At 42.6% G+C, this 17,575-nt stretch overlaps 1 protein-coding gene across 6 annotated transcripts in view; it reads left to right on the top strand.

Annotated features, from left to right (window-relative positions):
- Nucleotides 1-17,575, top strand: part of Bicdl1 (BICD family like cargo adaptor 1) — a 95,676-nt gene that overhangs the window by 56,459 nt on the left and 21,642 nt on the right. For 4 of the 6 annotated variants that reach the window (XR_005974010.1, XM_041647957.1, XM_041647932.1 and 1 more), the window contains exons 3-5: nt 12,537-12,653; nt 13,569-13,580; nt 15,430-15,576. Coding sequence is in view for 5 of the 6 variants with exons in the window: in XM_041647957.1 (XP_041503891.1) it covers nt 12,537-12,653; nt 13,569-13,580; nt 15,430-15,576 (276 nt within the window). In the remaining variant the exon portion in view is untranslated. The remainder of the gene's footprint in view (nt 1-12,536; nt 12,654-13,568; nt 13,581-15,429; nt 15,577-17,575) is intronic. The other 2 variants (XM_041647967.1, XM_041647938.1) reach the window with 1 other exon arrangement.

Genomic DNA, 17,575 nt, shown 5'->3' with positions numbered 1-17,575 from the left:
TGTCATTTTGTTTGCCTAATGTGGAATTTTACATAAGCAAAATCACACAATACAAATTATTTTGTTGTTTCTTTCTCTTACCATCTTGTTTTTATAATTTACCTTAATTTACTTCACATTAATACATAAAACATATTTGCTTTGGTTTATTACATCCCAGTGTATGCACTTTAATGTTTTCTTTAATATACTGGTTGTAATGGTATGATCTGGCTATTAGGTAATATGCTGTCGTGTAAACAAGTCTGCCCATGCATTGCACATATTTCTGTAGGGTGGACCTTAGGGGTTTGCTAAATATATAACTCATTGGCTAGGTATATAAATCATTCTCTAATTATTTCCTGAGGATAAATAACTAGCTGTAAATTTAATGGGTCACATAAATGTAACTGTGTAAGGTGATTTGAGGATCTCTTTGAACTTCTTTAACAAGAGATTCTTTACTTGACTTTAAAACAAGGTCTTCTGTAACCCAGTCTAGCTTAGAACTCACCTTGTAGCCAAAGCTGATGCTCGGGCTGGAGAGATGGCTCAGTGGTTGGGAGCATTGCCTTCTCTTCCAGAGGTCCTGAGTTGAATTCCTGGCAACCACATGGTGGCTCACAACCATCTGTGGTGAAGTCTGGTGCCCTCTTCTGGCCTGCAGACGTACACACAGACAGAATATTGTGTGCATAATAAATAAAAAAAAGTCTCTCCATGGGTTTTCCCCCTGTAAGAAAATAACGCTGTTTGAATTCTGATTATTTTATATAAAATGGATATAACAAATACAACAAAAGCTTCAGATCTAATTTGTATAGAGTTTTGTGATGGTTGATAATTAGGAGCAGAGGTTAAGGGGGGGTTGCTTAAGTAATGGGAAGGATTTGATGATAAAATATTTAATATTTAAAAATATATTTATGCAGCATGGAGATTTTATTCTTTGTTTTGCCCTGTTGTTTTAAGTTGAAAGTAAGTTCATACACAGTTGTTTTCTCTGTGTACAGTAAATGTGCCTTCTCTGGGCCTGCCACAGTTCTGAGACCTGGGATTGTGGCATGAAAAGCAAAGGCCCTGACCTTTGGGGACTTAGTCAAAGGCAGACAGAGACATCTTCAATTAAAAATTGTATATAAGGTGTGGTAAGTAATAGCATGAATTTAGTACATTTTGTTACAAAATATCTTAGGCCAATTAATTAATAAGGGACAGAAGTTTACTTGGATCATAGTCCTGGAGCCGGGAAGTCCAAGAACACAGTGTCAGCATCTGCTCAGCATCTACACGGCATCTACAAGGGTCTTGCAACCTTGTAACGTGGAGGATATCACAGGGCAGTTGTGTGAGCTCTGGTCTCTTCTCTCCTTCTCTCATAATGACTGGACAAGGCACCAGTCTATGAGTACAACAGAATATCATTAGGAATCATTTCACTGGTGTGTGTGTGTGTGTGTGTGTGTGTGTGTGTGTGTGTGTGTATTTTCTCTCTTTTAGTTGGTCATGTTTGATTGCAACCCTAGGTCTCTAAACTATCCAGTCTGTGGTCCTGGCTTCCAGGCAGTGTCAGGCATGGGCTCCCTCTCTTAGTCCTCAAGTTAAAGCAGACATTGGTTGGCCATCCAAGTTCTGCACCAGCATTGCTTCAGTACATCTTGCAGGCAGGGCAGATTGTAGGTCAAAGATTTTGAGGCTGGGTTGATGTCCAGATTCCTCTTTCAGTAGCGTACAGAGTACCTTCCCACACCAAAGAGACTACATAAGGGTGAAGGCTCCATGTAGGCACCAGCTTGATCTCTTTACAGTCAATGAGCTATGTGGATATTGCCCTTGGCAGTGCCCCCATGTGGCTATTTTTCTTGGCAATACCCCCCATCAGTTTGCCGGTTGCAGGGGGGAGGCAATCCTCTGTCCTGTCATCAACCTGGCTTATTTGGGGATCTCCATTGGCCCCCCTCTGCCAACAACTCAACCGAATACAGCTCAGTCCTTTATTGGAAGCCTTGCCTGGCTACAAGAAATGGCCAGTTCTGACTCCATAGCCTCCATTACTAGGAGTCCTCACTAGGGTCATCTTTATACATTCCAGGAAGTTTCTGCATCACCCCCAAATGGCCCCCAATTCCAGTTATCTCTCCCTGTACTCTTTCCCTCCATCCCTCTCCTCCTAATTGCTCTTGCTCCCATCCCAGCCTGCCCCCACTCCACCTGCAAATTCTATTTCCCCTTCCCAAGGAGATCCATGTGTCCCACTAGAGCCCTCCTCTTTATCTAACTTCTTGGGATCTGTAACAGCTACTACCTACTTAGAAATGCATACAGACCATGTTTGTCTTTCTGGGCCTGGGTTACCTCATTCGGGATACTGTTTTTCTAGTTGCATCCATTTGCCTACAAATTTCATGATGTCATTGTTTTTAACAACCGAATAATACTTTATTGTGTAAATACACCAAATTTTCCTTATCCTTTCTTTGTTTGAGGAATGTCTAGGTTGTTGCCAGTCTCTGGCTATTATAAGTAAAGCCACGATGAACATAGTTGAGCAAGTATGATAAGATGGAGCATCCTTTGGGTATGTGTCCAAGAGTGGTATAGCTGGATCTTGAGGTAGATTAATTCCCAATTTTCTCAGAAGCTGCCATATTTATTTTCATAGTGACTGTACCAGTTTGCACTCCCACAAGCAGTGGAGGAGTGTTCCCCTTGCTCCACATCCTTTCCAGTGTAAGCTGTCACTTGTGTTTAGTCGTTTTGATTCCCTGATGACTAAGGATGTTGAACATTTCTCTAAGTGTTTCTCAGCCATTTGAAATTCCTCTGTTGAGAATTCTGTTTTAGGTCTGTAACCCATTTTTAATTGGATTATTTGATTTTTTGATACCTAGTTTCTTGAGTTCTTTATGTATCTTGGATATTAGCCTTCTGTCAGATGTGGAGTTGGTGGAAATCTTTTCCCATTCTGTAGGCTGCTGTTTTGTCCTATTGGCCGTGTCCTCTACCTTACAGTAGCTTTTTAGTTTCATGAGGTCCCATTTATTAGTTTCGTTCTTAGTGCCTGCACTATTGGTGTTCTGTTCAGAAAATCATCTCCTGTGCCAATGTGTTCTGGTTGCTGCTCACTTTCTCTTCTCTCAGGTTCAATGTGGTTGGTTTTATGTTTGAGATCTTTGATCCACTTGGACTTGAGTTTTGTTCAGGGTGATAAATATGGATTTGTTTGCATTCTACATGCTGACATCAAGTTAGACCATCACCTTTTGTTCGAAGAAGAGTTAAGGCCAGTACTCCTCAAATTATTCTACAAAATAGAAACAGAAGGAACTTTGCCCAATTTATTTTATGAGGCCACAGTTAACTCTGATAGCCAAACTACATAAAGACTCAACAAAGGAAGAATTACAGACCAGCTGGATGGTGGTGGCACATGTCTTTAATTGCAGCGCTTGGAAGGCAGGCGCAGGCAGATTCCTATGAGTTCAAGGCCAGAGTGCTCTACAGAGTGAATTCCAGGACAGCCAGGGCTGCTACAGAGAAGCCCTGTCTCAAAAAAAACAAACAAAAAAGAATTACAGTTCAGTTTCCCTCATGAACATGATGCAAAAATGCTCAATAAAATACTTGTTAGCCAAATCTAAGAACACATCAAAAATATCACCCACCATGATCAAGTAGGCTTCATTCCAGAAATGCAGAGATGGTTCAACATACAAAAATCAATAAAATCTACCATATGAACACACTGAAAGAAAAGAAAACACACATGATAATCTCAGTAGATGCAGAAGGGGCCTTTGACAAAATCCAACATCTTCTCATGATAAAAGTCCTGGAGAGACTGTGGATACAAGGAACATACCTAATCATAATAAAGGCAATTTATAGCTTATATATAATATAGTCAACATCAATTTAAATGGAGAGAAATGCAAAGAAGTTATTAAAACCAGTAACAAAACAAAGTTGTCATCTCTCTTCATATCTATTCAATATAGTACTTGAAGTTTTAACTAGAGCAATAAGACAACTGAAGGAGATCAAAGGGATGCAAATTGGAAAGGAAGAAGTCAAAACTATTGCTATTTGCAAATGACATGGTAATATACATAAGTGATCCTAAAAAGTCCACCAGGAAACAACTACAGCTGATAAACACTTTAAGTGAAAGTAACTGGATACAAGATTAACAACAACAAAAAGTCAGTAGCCCTCCTATATACAAATGAGAAATGGACTGAGAAAGAAATTAGGGAAACACAACACCTTTCACAGTAGCCTCAAATAATATAAAATGAGCCGGGCGATGGTGGCGCACGCCTTTAATCCTAGCACTCGGGAGGCAGAGGTAGGCGGATCTCTGTGAGTTCGAGACCAGCCTGGTCTACAGAGCTAGTTCCAGGACAGGCTCCAAAGCCACAGAGAAACCCTGTCTCGAAAAACCAAAAAAAAAAAAAAAAAAAAAATATATATATATATATATATATATATATATATATAAATAAAATGTCTTCGGGTCATTCTAACCAAGCAAGCAAAAGACCTGTATGATAAAAGCTTCCAAGTCTTGAAGAAGAACTGAAGATAGCAGAAGATGGAAAGATCTTCCATGCTCATCGATTGGTAGGATTAACATAGTAAATATGGTCATCTTACCTAAAGCAAGCTACAGATTCAATGCAATCGCTTTCAAAATTCCAACACAATTCTTTGCACACCTTCAGAGGACAGTACTCAACTTCATATGGCAAAACAGAAAGGCCAGGGTATTAGCCTGAGCAATACAAGAACTGCAGGAGGTATCACCATCCCTGATTTCAAATTGTAGTTCAGGGCTATAGTAATGAAAACCTCATTGTATTGGCTTAAAAACAGACACATTGATCAATAGAATTGAATTGAAGACCCAGACATAAATCCTTACACCTATGGACACCTGATTTTTTTTTTTTTTAACAAAGAAACCAAAAATACCCACTGGAAAAAAGGTCTCTTTCTCTTTACAGAGCCACTAATCCCATTTTAGGGCCTCTACTCTCATCTTCTCATCTAATCCTATTTACTTTTCAAAGACCCTGCTTATAAATTTCATCAACATGAATTTGGTGATTTATTTTCGACATATAAATTGGGAGAGGGAACACATTCAAACCATGATAGCAAACAAAGGAAGCCTTTCTGGTAAGATGGCATTTCAGGATAGTCCTAAGTGAGGAATGGGCCTTGTCAGTATTAGAGGAAGAGTATTCCAGGCAGGATGGTGGCAGATGTACGGTTCGTCTTGGTAGAAGGCCACAGAGCTGAGGACAGCAACAGATAGAATGTATCATACAAAAATAGATCAAAGGAAAGTGGGGTGGGGAGGCACTACAATGGCTCAGCAGATTGGTCGCTACTGAGCCTGATGACCTGAGCTTATCCCCAGGACCCACATGGTAGAAGGAGAAATTGACTCCCTACACACTGTTCTCTGACATCCACATATGCACAGAGGCATATGTGTGTGCATGCATAAATACATATGTACAGAAAGATAAGGTGTAATCATTTTTTTAAAAAATGAATTTGGAGTGGGAAAGTAGTTATACAATATTATAAGGATTTGAAAAGAGGGCTCACAGGTTAAGAGTATTTATTGTTCTTCCAGAGGATCAGAGATTGGGTCCCAGAACCCACATCATCCAGCTCACAACTACCTATAATTACAGCTCCCAGGATCCAGTTCTGCCTTCTAGGTCCTGAGGGCACACACATAAATAGAAATGAAATATTTTAAGGAGTGTGTTGTATTTGTTCGGAAGCCAAAGCTTCTAGACATCTTGAAGCAATGACATGGCCTGACTTGAACATTGAAAGGTGCTCTGTGACCTAGGAGAATATGAAGTGAGGGTGAGGCTCCAGTCAGGTGGCTGGAGCCAGGGTGAGAGTGGGGCAGGGAGGGCCATAGGGTGCTAGATAGTTACCTTGCTCAGTAAATACATCTTTACGGGCCAGGCGCTGTTCTAACAACATTATAAATACCAGCTCGTTACTCTTCTTTTCCTTGAGACAGGGTTTCTCTGTGTTGCAGCTCTGACTATCCCAGAACTCACTCTATAGACCAGGCTGGTCTCAAACTCAGAGATCTACCTATCTTCCCCCTCCCCCAGTGCTGAGGTTAAAAGCATGTGCCACCGCTGGTCCCAGATTGTCATTCTTTAACATCAACGTGCTTCTGAGGTAAATGTCAGAGGTTAAATTCACAGGATTGATAAATGGTTTGGATACGAGAAGAGGGAACCAAGAATAATTTCTGTGTAGGATCAGTTTAAACCTTGAAAGAATGAAGTGACCTTATGCCAAGAAGGAAGCTGGAAGAGCCGCCTATCTGGGGGCAGGCCCCAGAGTCAGGAGTTTGGGTTTTAAACACCCTGACCGCAGTCAAGCTGCTGTGTCACGTGGGCAGTCTGGAGAGAGGAACCTGGCTCACGGGAAAGGCAAGGCTGAGATAGGTTGCAAAAGCTATCTCAAAGCATTCAGCAAGAAATACCAATCTGATGTTTTTTCTTATCATAAATGTGACCAGAGGTCAGTATGAGGACGGTCTTTCCCCTAGATCAGGGTCCTGTGTAGCATTGCTTCGGCCTGAGCCTCAGTTTCTTTATAACACAGGATGAACTCCGTTTCTTCCGTGGCATCCGTGGATAAAATGAAAGAAAATGTTAAATAGAGCAGTGCTTAGACATGGAAAATACCTCACAGAGTTTTGTTATCTTCCATTTACACAGGTTCAGTTTGTTACATTCAACTGAGACTAACAGAACATGATCTATACTCCTAGTATGAACAAAGTCTGAATTTACAGCCTACTTGCACACTCTTCTGCTTATTTAATAACAAGCGCCCCCCCCCCAAAAAAAAGATTTTAGTCTGTACACAGTGGCTGATGCATGTTGTCCCAGCTACTCAGGAGGCTGAAGCAGGAGTACAACTGAGCTACAGGATTTTGAGGCAAGCTTGGACAATATAGCAAGATCCTGATGCAAAATGGGGAGGAGTCTTAGGAGTGTTTTCAGTGGTGCAGCATGCTTGAGACCCTAGGTTCTATTCCCAGCGTGGTGGTCTTCCCCCTCCCCCGAGTTCAACTTCCATCGTCTGTGAAGTTGTAATGACTTTATAAAAGAAAGGATTTTATTTGTAGGTTTCTTTAGAGGATGCAGGGAAAGAAGTTGTGGGTTCTGAGTATTAAACATTCCCACATGCAGAAGCAGCGTGAGGGTTCTGGGAGAAACACAAGCAGAGAATCCATATATTAGTCGTGGGTAGTTTACACCAAAACCTGAGGAAAATCTGCTCAAGTCTCTGCTGACCTATAAGGAGCAATAGTACCCTGTACCATGACAGGCCTTTTGAATCAGAGGGAATTAGCTCATTAATACTCTGGGGATACTGCTAGGACCTTGCTAAAGGGGCATTTCTAGAGCTTAAATTAATCCTATTTCTATTTTCTACAGTCATAGCTGGACTAACTCATTTAAAGTATTGAAATTTTATCTCAAACAACTGTTTTTTTTTTTAGAGAAGCAAAATGAATTACATAGTCCTTGCATTTATACTGTTCATTAAAAAATATCAGCACTCGGGAGGCAGAGGCAGGCGGATCTTTGGGAGTTCGAGGCCAGCCTGGTCTACAAGAGCTAGTTCCGGGACGGGCACCAAAGCTACAGAGAGACCCTGTCTCGAAAAACCAAAAAGAAAAAAAAAAAAAAAAAGATCAAGAATAGTTTTACTTCTTAGCATTTGTTTAGGTCTAGTTAGGTCCCCCTGTAGCCATGTACCACAAGAGAAAAATTTAAATACTTGTATTTTCCTTTTTAGTATTAGGCATGACCATCATTTTCTTGGAACATCCTGAGTATGTCCCTGTGACACCATTTGCCTTCCAGTGAGGACCTCCTGTGTGTACACCCCAACCTGTTCCTGTCACTGCCCTATTTGAGGTTGCTCCACGGATGTCATTTGTTGTTTACCTTCTCCACCTTCCTGTTTATTTTGAGAAGTTTCACAGGCTTCAAACCATTTTCTTTTGAAAGCACGAACAGGTCATGATCCAGAAAAACCATCATATTTTCAACTGGAGAGACCAAATTGTATTCTGGGGACTGTTTCTTCCATTACCCCCCTGACATTTTGGGGCTGCTCTGTTCTGATTGTACCAGGACTGGTAAATGAAGAGCCGGCCTAGATTCCCTGCAGCATTAGGACTGTAATTCTCTCTTCATAAACCCCTTTGACACATTGCCTTAAACTCTTTAGGCTCTGTAAGATTTGCCCTTGTTTCATTTAATCTGTTAGACTTGTCTGCATTTTATAAAGATGAAGATTAAAAAGCAATAATATCAATAGCAGTATCTAACACTAATTCACTTTAGCTGCACAACCTTAACGAGGTACTTCTTGAGCCTCTGATCAGGCAGATTTTTATGAAGTTACACAGATTGTATCATTTATATGTAAATCCTTAGAACACTTAAAAATCTTTTCTGTTTAAAAAAGATTTACTTATTTTATGTGTATGAATGTTCTGCCTATGTGCACGTATGTAGTGCACCACATACATGCTTGGTGCCTGTCGAGGTTAGAAGAAGGCATCAGATACCCTGGGAATGGAGATACACATGGTCGTAAACCACTGTGTGGTGCTGGGCCCTGAACTTCCTCTGCTAGAGCCACAAGTGCTCTTAACCCCTGAGCCAGTTCTCCAGCCCCTTCTCTCTAAATTCCATTTTTTAAATAAGCTAACAATAGAGATCTGACACTGAATGATGGTCTTCTTTCAGAAATGAAAGCGTATTAACGTTTGTCCTTCCTTCTTCCTCAGTGACCGCTGCAGTTGCTGGTCTGATGCCAAGAGGTCATGTTAGTGGTGGAGACTCAAACACGGTCATAACAGAGCCACTGCTGTGCTCTAATTCTAAAGTTAGCTCAAATCAAACAACATTAGACCAGTCTTCTCTCTTTCTAAATGTCAGAGTGACTTTTTACACACGCCGCTCTGACAGGACCACAGTCTGCGTCAGGCCTTCTCTGAATTCACAGGCTAGTGGCAGTGGTCTTGATTCTAGAGCATGCATTCTTAGCAGTCCTGAAAATCATCTAGGCTATGGCTGGGTTTTTGTTTTTGTTTTGTCAAAACAAAGAATAAGAAAAGAAAGAAAAAGAACCAGGAATGAGAGCTAAGAGTTTACTGGCCTGGCCCTTATACACTCAGATTATATCCTGATAGGTTCATCTTTTGTCACCATGTCTCAGAGCCACGCCTGCACATTATTGGCTTAGAACAGATCCTCTCCAAGGTTTCAACTTTTTCAAATTGTATGTGTTCCTTATAAGAAATACCAGTTTTTTATTTCAGATTTTTACATAATAGCTGTCTGTGCCAGATATCTTGTAGTTTTTGTATATTTTCTTTTATGTGTGTATAATTTATGTGCATTGGGGTTTTCCTGTATATATATATATGCTTTTGTGAGGGTGCCTCTATTGATAATGTGAATTTTGGCTAGAAGTCCTTTATGTTGTTGTTACTACATTTTTCTAATATATGTTCACCAAGAATATTGGTCTGAGAGCAGGGCAGTGGTGGCATACGCCTTTAATCCCAGCACTCGGGACAGGCACCAAAAACTACAGAGAAACCCTGTCTCGATAAAATCCCGCCCCCCCCCCCCAAAAAAAGAATATTGGTCTGTAACTCTTTATTTTTTCCCTATTGCATCTTTACCTCACTTTTCAATCTGACTTTGTAGAAGGAGTTTGGGGTGCTCCTTCTGTTTCTGTTTATTTGCATACCGTGAAGATTGGCTGTAGATCTCTGAAAGTCTGATAGAAATCTACTGTTGATCCATCTGGACCCAGGCTTGTTTGACTCTCCTGTCATGGTCTATGTGGATTGCTGCTCTCCTCTTGGTTTAACTTTAGTGGTTTGGATGAACTTAGTAATTGGTCTATTTCTTTTAGATTTTCCAATTTCATGGAGTATATGTTTTGTTTTTGTTTTTGAGAGAGTCTCATTGTGTATCCCTGACTGGTCTGGAAGTCTCTGGAGACCAGGCTGGTCTCAAACTCAGAGATCTGCCCGTTGAGTTCTGGGATTAAAGGAGTGTACCACCATGCCCAACTGGGTTATAACTCTTATAGCTCCATTCTTCACCACAGGCAAATGATCCGTCTTTGGCTGTGAGGTAGCTGTGGTGTTGTGGCCCAAGGAGTTAGGCAGTGCTACTTGCCTGGTCTACAGAATGAGTCCAGTTATTCTTGCCTCTATAGTCTCTTTGAGATTCAAATGAGAAATATAAGTTAAAAGTTTTTGAAAGTCTTACGTCTGAATCATATATTTAAAAAGCATTATTATAACTAAATGGCTAAAGAGCTCAGACTCCTCTAGTTAAGCTTTTCTGATAAGAAGAGACAATTTTTTTTCTAGGAAGATGATTTGGAGGTTAGTCTCCAGGAGCATTTCTCAGAGCAGCTGGGTTTGTGCATCTCTTTGGCTTTGTTTTGTGAGTTGTGTCAAGGAGGTGATGTCAGGAATCATCTAAGGTAGAGGAAGGATTGTAGTACCAGAAGGTTTAAGGACAGCATAAGAGAACCCACAGAATCAATTAACCCAGGCTCATAGAGGCTCAGAGAGACTGAACTGACAACCAGGGAACCTGCATGGGGCTGACCTAGGCCCTCTGCATATATATTACAGTTGCATAGCTTGGTTGTCTTGTGGGACTCCTAACAATGGAAAAAGGGGCTCTCTCTGACTTTGCTGGCTGTGTTTTGCCACACCACTCCTTATACTGGGCTCCCTTGTCCAGCCTTAATATGAGGAGAGGTGCTTAGTCTTTTTTTTTCCATTTATTTATTTATTTTTAATTAAAAATTTCCACCTCCTCCCATTTCCCTCCTTCCCCATCACCTCCCTGTCCCTCTCCAGTCCAAAGAGCAGTCTTATTGAAACTTAATATGCCATGTTTGGTTTATATCCATGGAAGGCCTGCTGTTTCCTGAATAGAAAGAGGAGTAGGTGGGGGGGGGAGGGCTTGGAGAAGAGGGAGGGGAAACTGCAGTCTGTATGTAAAGTAACATCATTAAAATAAAAAAGAAATAGGTAGGAGGCTGAGGAGGTTTTTTTTTTTTTTTAGTGGTTGGGAGTGCTGGCTGTCTTCCAGAGGTCCTGAGTTCAATTCCCAGCACCCACATGGCAGTTTACAACTGTCTATAACTCCTGTTCCAGGGGATCTGACACCATCACACAGACATACTGGAGAACACCAATGTACATAAAATACAAATGTCTCGAAAAACTAAAAAAAAAAAATACAAATAAAAACTATTTTTAAAAGAAAGGAATAGGTTAAGATTTATATATGGCTCTCTGTAGTGAGGCAATATTTGTTGAATTTGTAGAACTAAAAACAATAACAAAAATAAACAACTGATTTCATATTTCTTGGAGGTGAAAGAGCTGTTAAAGATAGACCCGTTATGGATAGTGCCTCACTGAACATCTAGCCAGACATTTCAATGGTATCCCCATCCCATGTGAAAATAATTCCTAGCCATTTCAGGGTATAGCAAACTCTTCCAAGAAACCGTGAGTCCTGCTCAGTTCCAGCAGCCTCAGAAAGATCCCAGAGGTGGTCTTGCTCTGCCCTGAAGCTCTCCTCTCCACAGGGCAGCGTGTTGGGCTCTCCATCCTGCTCTCACATAGGTTAGGGAAGGGGACTTCAGCCCCAGACAGTAACTGGAGAATTAAAAGTAGCAAGAATGCCCTTGAGAATTAATGTCCAAAACCATAACATACACGACAGAGAACTCTAAATATCATTCATGTTGAAGAGAAGTGGTATGAAATTAGATAAGATAAATAAATGTCTTTAACCATAGCTGAGGAAAAGGAGGAGAAAAATAAAGAAATTCCTAAAGTGACTGGGTGTGTGGGGGCTGGAGAGATGGCTCAGCGGTAAAGAGCATTGCCTGCTCTTCCAAAGGTCCTGAGTTCAATTCCCAGCAACCACATGGTGGCTCACAACCATCTGTAATGAGGCCTGGTGCCGTCTTCTGGCCTGCATGCATACACACAGACAGGATATTGTATACATAATAAATAAATAAATAAATAAATAAATAAATAAGAAAAATAAAGTGACTGGGTTTGATAACCCATACCTAAAAGCTATAATCTTAGCACTTGGGAGCTGAGTGAGTTCAGCCCAGTCTGGGCTATAAAGTGAGACCTGGCTCAAAACAAAACCCTAAGACAGAATGTATTATAGCTATTTTATTGTAAAATATTTGCTGATCTCCTATGTTAACTAGCATTTGAGGACTTACTGTTTCCTGGACCTGTTTCCTATGGGTAAAGTAGCCTGAGACCTAGGTAGTTGTTTATGGTGAGAGTGGAAACCAACAGTCACCCAGAAGTCCTGTGAAACAGATGTGCAAAATAAGACACTTGAGAATCACAACACACTTCATTTGCACCCTCCCTTTGATTCACTCTGAAAACATCTCTCTTGCAGGCATCTGAAGTTGAGAAACAGCTCTCCATGCAGGTCCATGCACTCAGAGAAGACTTTCGGGAGAAAAATTCATCCACCAACCAGCACATCATCCGCCTGGAGAGCCTTCAGGCCGAGGTGAGGCCTTGGTGTGGGCCACACTTGAAGCTGTGCACTGGATTTTTGGATAAAGAGTCTCTGAGCTAGGGAATAAACCCCCTGCTCTCTATAAAAAGTACTGAAGCATCTAAGAAACATTTCTGTGAGAACTTGAGAACACTTGATCCTTGCTCTTGTGGGTAGCCTGTTGTCTGGAAAAATAAAGATGTGGAGAGTTATATCTGAGGGAATTGAAACCATGAATGATCTACTTTTTACTGAATAATCTCGACAAGAAATACCCTCGCTAACTACACACAAAAACTGGGGAAGGACACTGTTCTCTTCTTCATTCCTCTTATTCTAGCTCAGTACATCACCATGTTTAAGGTATCATACAAAATACTCCCATTACTAACACACCAAAAAGCCCCACAATGTAGAACAGAAACTTGTATTTTATAGTAGAGGATAACAGCAGATGCTGCTAAGGAGTTAATAATGAGAGCATTTTGTATGATTCCTGAAATGTGGTGGTATAGCATATGCGAGGCCAGAATATGGCAGCAAGGGTCCGTGCCCCTGGCTCAAGCAGGGGAGGAGGAATGTAGCTTTAGTGTTTGGGGACTGTGGTACGAACAGCATGGGTGCCGCCGAGAAAGTGAGAGTCAAACCAGCAGAAAGGGGCTCTCCCAGGGCAAACTCCCATTTGGTTCACTCTCAGGACCTTCATCCCCTTTGACCAACCAGACTCTGAGAAACAGTGTAGAGCCTGACAAAAGGAGTCCCTCTTCTGTGGCCAGGGGATCAAACACTGTAATCAGTCCAGAGAACCCTCCCTGCATCGTAAGTGACCTGAGGATGTTTTCTTAAAGTCTGTCAATATCTTCTCTTTTCTGCCTCCAATTCCCTTCTTTCCTCCTTTCCCTTGGGATTCCTACCGATACTGAGCAGCAGGTTCTTGAAGTAAGTAGAGATTGCTCCAGTGGGGTCTTGGCATGCCTGTCTGTGACCATTTGTGTGCATGACTTGCCATCTACTGCCCCTGCCAGGCTCCCACTCCTCCAAGTTGCCTGCCTTCCTGTTTGTTCCACCTGTTCACTTTCTCTAGCCCCTCAGGAACAAGTTTTCCAGGAATGTTTATTGCCAGGGAATGTTTGTCACCAGTTTTAGGGTATGTAGGGGTTGAGTGAAGAAGTTAACAACCCAATACCACACCCTGGCTTCATCTAGTGACAACTGCTGTTTGAAAGACTAAGCTGTGAAATCTTTCATTTTAATTGACTTCATGAAACCTTGAAAATTAAGTGTTTCTTAAGGGCCAGTTATTTATCAGAATCTTATTACCTCATTACTTTACTGGAAACCTGGGAAACAAAGATGATCCATCTGAAGGAGAATTGAAAGGTCAGAGGGCACATAAATAAAAATGAACCAGAGTGAAAATTCCCTTTGTATGGGTAAGTCTGCTTCAGAGAGAGGAATAGTGGGCCATTCACCAAAGACTTGCCCCTCTTGGTCTCTAACCCAGGTGCACACTTGAGAGACAATATTTCTTTGTTTGGACAGACACCTGATCTCTCTGGACAAAGGCCATATACCTCACTTCCCCAGGACAGCATCCTGTCTGATTGATGGATGGCCAGGGAGGATTTGTGCTCTGAGCAAAACTCTAATGCAGAGTGGGGGCAGCAAAGAGGCAGAGGGAAAGGTAGGGGCCAGGAACCTAGAACAGTCACTTACTTAATTCTTCCTCTAGAAAAGTACTAAGTTCAGTCTCTAGAACTTAGACAAGGAAGAGCCTTAAGGCATTCTCCAGACTTGAGCACAGGGAAGGGAAACATCTTGACAATGACAGGAAAGTATGTACAAGCATGCAGTTGGGTGAGAAATAAATACGACGGGGAATTAATAGATGGCAGGAGCAGGATCAGGAGGATCTTGGGACTTCCGAGTCCTTCCCTCCCCCCAAAGCTAGGACTACTTGGGAAAGCTTTCTGGAGCCCCTGGGCATGGTGGTGCCCTGGTAAGGTATTTCTGGCCTCGAGGAGCAATGATTGAGATGCTTCTCTGAAACACGGAAACCAAAGAAGACTGGGCATCTCTTTCTTAGCTTTCTCCCTGACACCGAAGAGAGCGAACAGGCCTTACAAAGAAAGATATGCATGTGTCTTGACACTGACTTCTGTGTGCAAAAAAAACAGCCTTTTCCATAAGGGAGATCTTTGCTTCTTTTCACAGATTATTTGTTCAAATTACCCATGAAGCCACTGTCTCATTCCTTTCCTGGGCGTGGGCTGATGTAGACACTCTACCGTCTATAACCTGCTAGCTTCTTGTTAGCCAGGTTCCCGGGTCTGAGCTGGGATGTTGGCACCAGGGGAATCAGCAGTAGGGAGAGGAGGCAGTGAGCCTGCTTGCAAAAGCACAGCACCTCTTAGGGAACTTCCTGGTGCTTATGCCTTGAAGAGTAGGCAGATCAGACCCTACTCTGCCAAAGGAGGGCCGAGGGCAGACAGGGTGGGGCCTTCTCCGACTTATCTCTGGAATTTACAGAGCACTAACTATCCTTCCTCTGCCTGGCAGCCCACTTCTGGCTTCCCCTGGGCTAACTCCTACTCCTTCCCAGGCAACTTTCTAAAGGGGAGGGCCTTTCCCTTCAACCCAGGATCACACAGCTCTGTTCTCCGAGACGAGCACCACGCCTCTGGGCACAGTACGCAGAGATGCGTACCTTCACGTTTTGGGCTAGTCCCTCCTCCTATACTCAACCAGATAGAACTCCACACCACCCTGTGGTTCTCCATCTTTTCAGATCAAGATGCTGTCGGATCGAAAACGGGAGTTGGAGCATCGGCTCAGCACCACTTTAGAGGAGAACGACCTGCTTCAAGGGACTGTAGAGGAGCTACAGGACCGAGTGCTGATCCTAGAAAGGCAGAGCCATGACAAAGACCTGCAGGTACCGCACAGAGATTCTATCCCATAGAGCTAGGGCTAGACAGTGGGAGCGCTTAATCAAACAGGAAAGGCCATGAGGCCAACACCACTGCTGCTGTCCAGGTGGGTGACTCTGAGATCTTCACATGGGTCTTGTAATTCCCCAGGGGATTCTACCATGCCTATAGCTGGGTAAGTATATTGTCCTCAGATCATCCCTTCTATGCGTTCTGAGCCACTGGTCCTTGGAGCAGTGTCACACAGTTCTTTCTAGGCTGTTAATGGCTGGAGCACCCTAGCATTTGTGCAGTCTGCCAGCCTGTGGAGCTCTGTACTCAACTCCCGGTGTGGTGATCTCTGCCGCTGCTGTTGCCCAGCAGAGGGATTTAGTTGCCTGGCACAGAGCAGAAACCAAGAGCCTTCCCACAGAACCCAGCAAGACATACTCAGCTTCTGCTGATGGCTAGAAAAGGCACAGGCTACCACTTTGTGAACCTGATTGGTCATTTTTAATCTCCCTAAGGGAAACTGCTTCTTAATCATATTTGCCCTTGTTTGGGAACTGCCACCAGGCCTCAAATGGAAATCCAAGATCAGACTTGACAAGAAATAACCTCAAAACAGAAAAATAATCTCCCACTCTCCCCAGCAATAGAGGGTAGCATCTGTTCCCAGGTGCTTTGCTGAGCTGGGCCTACAGAGTAGGAGAGCATCATTTCCCTCTGGGCATGGTGGGGGAGGGTACAGTGGGTTGTTTTGGTATCACTTGTGGGGAAGTGGTTGGGCAGGTAATACTTAAATGCCAGGTAAGTCCCTACCCAAAGACCAGGCCACAGAGGCCCCACTGGGTTCAGAGGGAAGCTTATTTAGAAGTTCTGATGTGGGGTGACATTTTAACTGAAACCGAACATGGTGGTACACGCCTTTGATCTTAGCACTTGGGAGGCTGAGTCGGGAGGAATGAGAGTTCAGAGTTTATCTAGACTGTGTAACAAGTTCCGGGCCAGGCTAGACTGTATAGAAACTGTCTCAGACAATAAAAGGAAACACCTTGTCTGGTGTCTAAGTAAGAACACTTGTTGCTGCCCCTAAGCAGTTTGCCTCTTTGAGGGACATTTATTAGATCCCCCGACCCCCTGTGATTTTTGTTCAACTAATAACTTTCCATAGAGTAGGTCCTCAAAAATGCTAAGTAGAAAATGGGGCTGGGGTGTGGCTCTGTAGTAGGGAATTGGGGCAGCAAACAGACCTGGTTTCAATCCCCAGCAGCACAGAATGGAAGAAGGGAGGGAAGGGAGAATATGGAGCTGGTTCTAATGCCTCACAGCAGGTTTTGAAATGGAAAGGAATGTGATCATTTTTTAATAATAAGAGCAAGTGTAGGTCACTTTCTAGTGAATGGAGAGCTTTCATATACTTCTCTCAAGCTTACAGAAAACAAATCACTTATCCAAAGTCACGGACCAAGTCCTTGATAGACTTGAAGCGCCTCTGACCAGCCCCCGTAGAACTGATTTGCTGCTGTGCATTTGCCCTTGCAGTCCGTTTTAGAGCAGCTCTTGGGGCCACATGAAGCCCTCTGCTGTTAACAGATAGGAAAAGAAGTACAAAACCCAGAGATAGCCGAAAAGAAATGTGCATGCCCACTGCCTAACAGGGAACCTGGAAATGGAGGGAAAGAAGCAGGACTAGGGTGGACTTCCAAGTACTACCTGGTGTAGGTGGACTGTGTGTCCTGTAGCATCAGGAACCTGAAGTCATGTCTGCGAATGGACATTCAAAAGAAAGAAAGAGGTCATACAAGACCCCCTAGCAAATCAGAACATTTCCACCCTTTTTGGAGGATCATATTTATTCTTCCCCTTTCCTACTTGTGTAACTATTTCTTTTTTTAATTAATTAATTTATTTATTATGTATACAGTGTTCTGTCTGCATTTGTTTCTGCAAGTCAGAAGAGGACACCATATCTTATTATAGATGGTTATGAACCACCATGTGGTTGTTGCTGGGAATTGAACT

Source organism: Microtus oregoni, unplaced genomic scaffold (genome assembly GCF_018167655.1).
Source record: "Microtus oregoni isolate MIOR12 unplaced genomic scaffold, Mior012 000003F_ref0000135, whole genome shotgun sequence".
In the NCBI taxonomy this organism is placed as follows: Eukaryota; Metazoa; Chordata; class Mammalia; order Rodentia; family Cricetidae; genus Microtus; species Microtus oregoni.
This window is presented reverse-complemented; position numbering and strand designations above follow the sequence as displayed.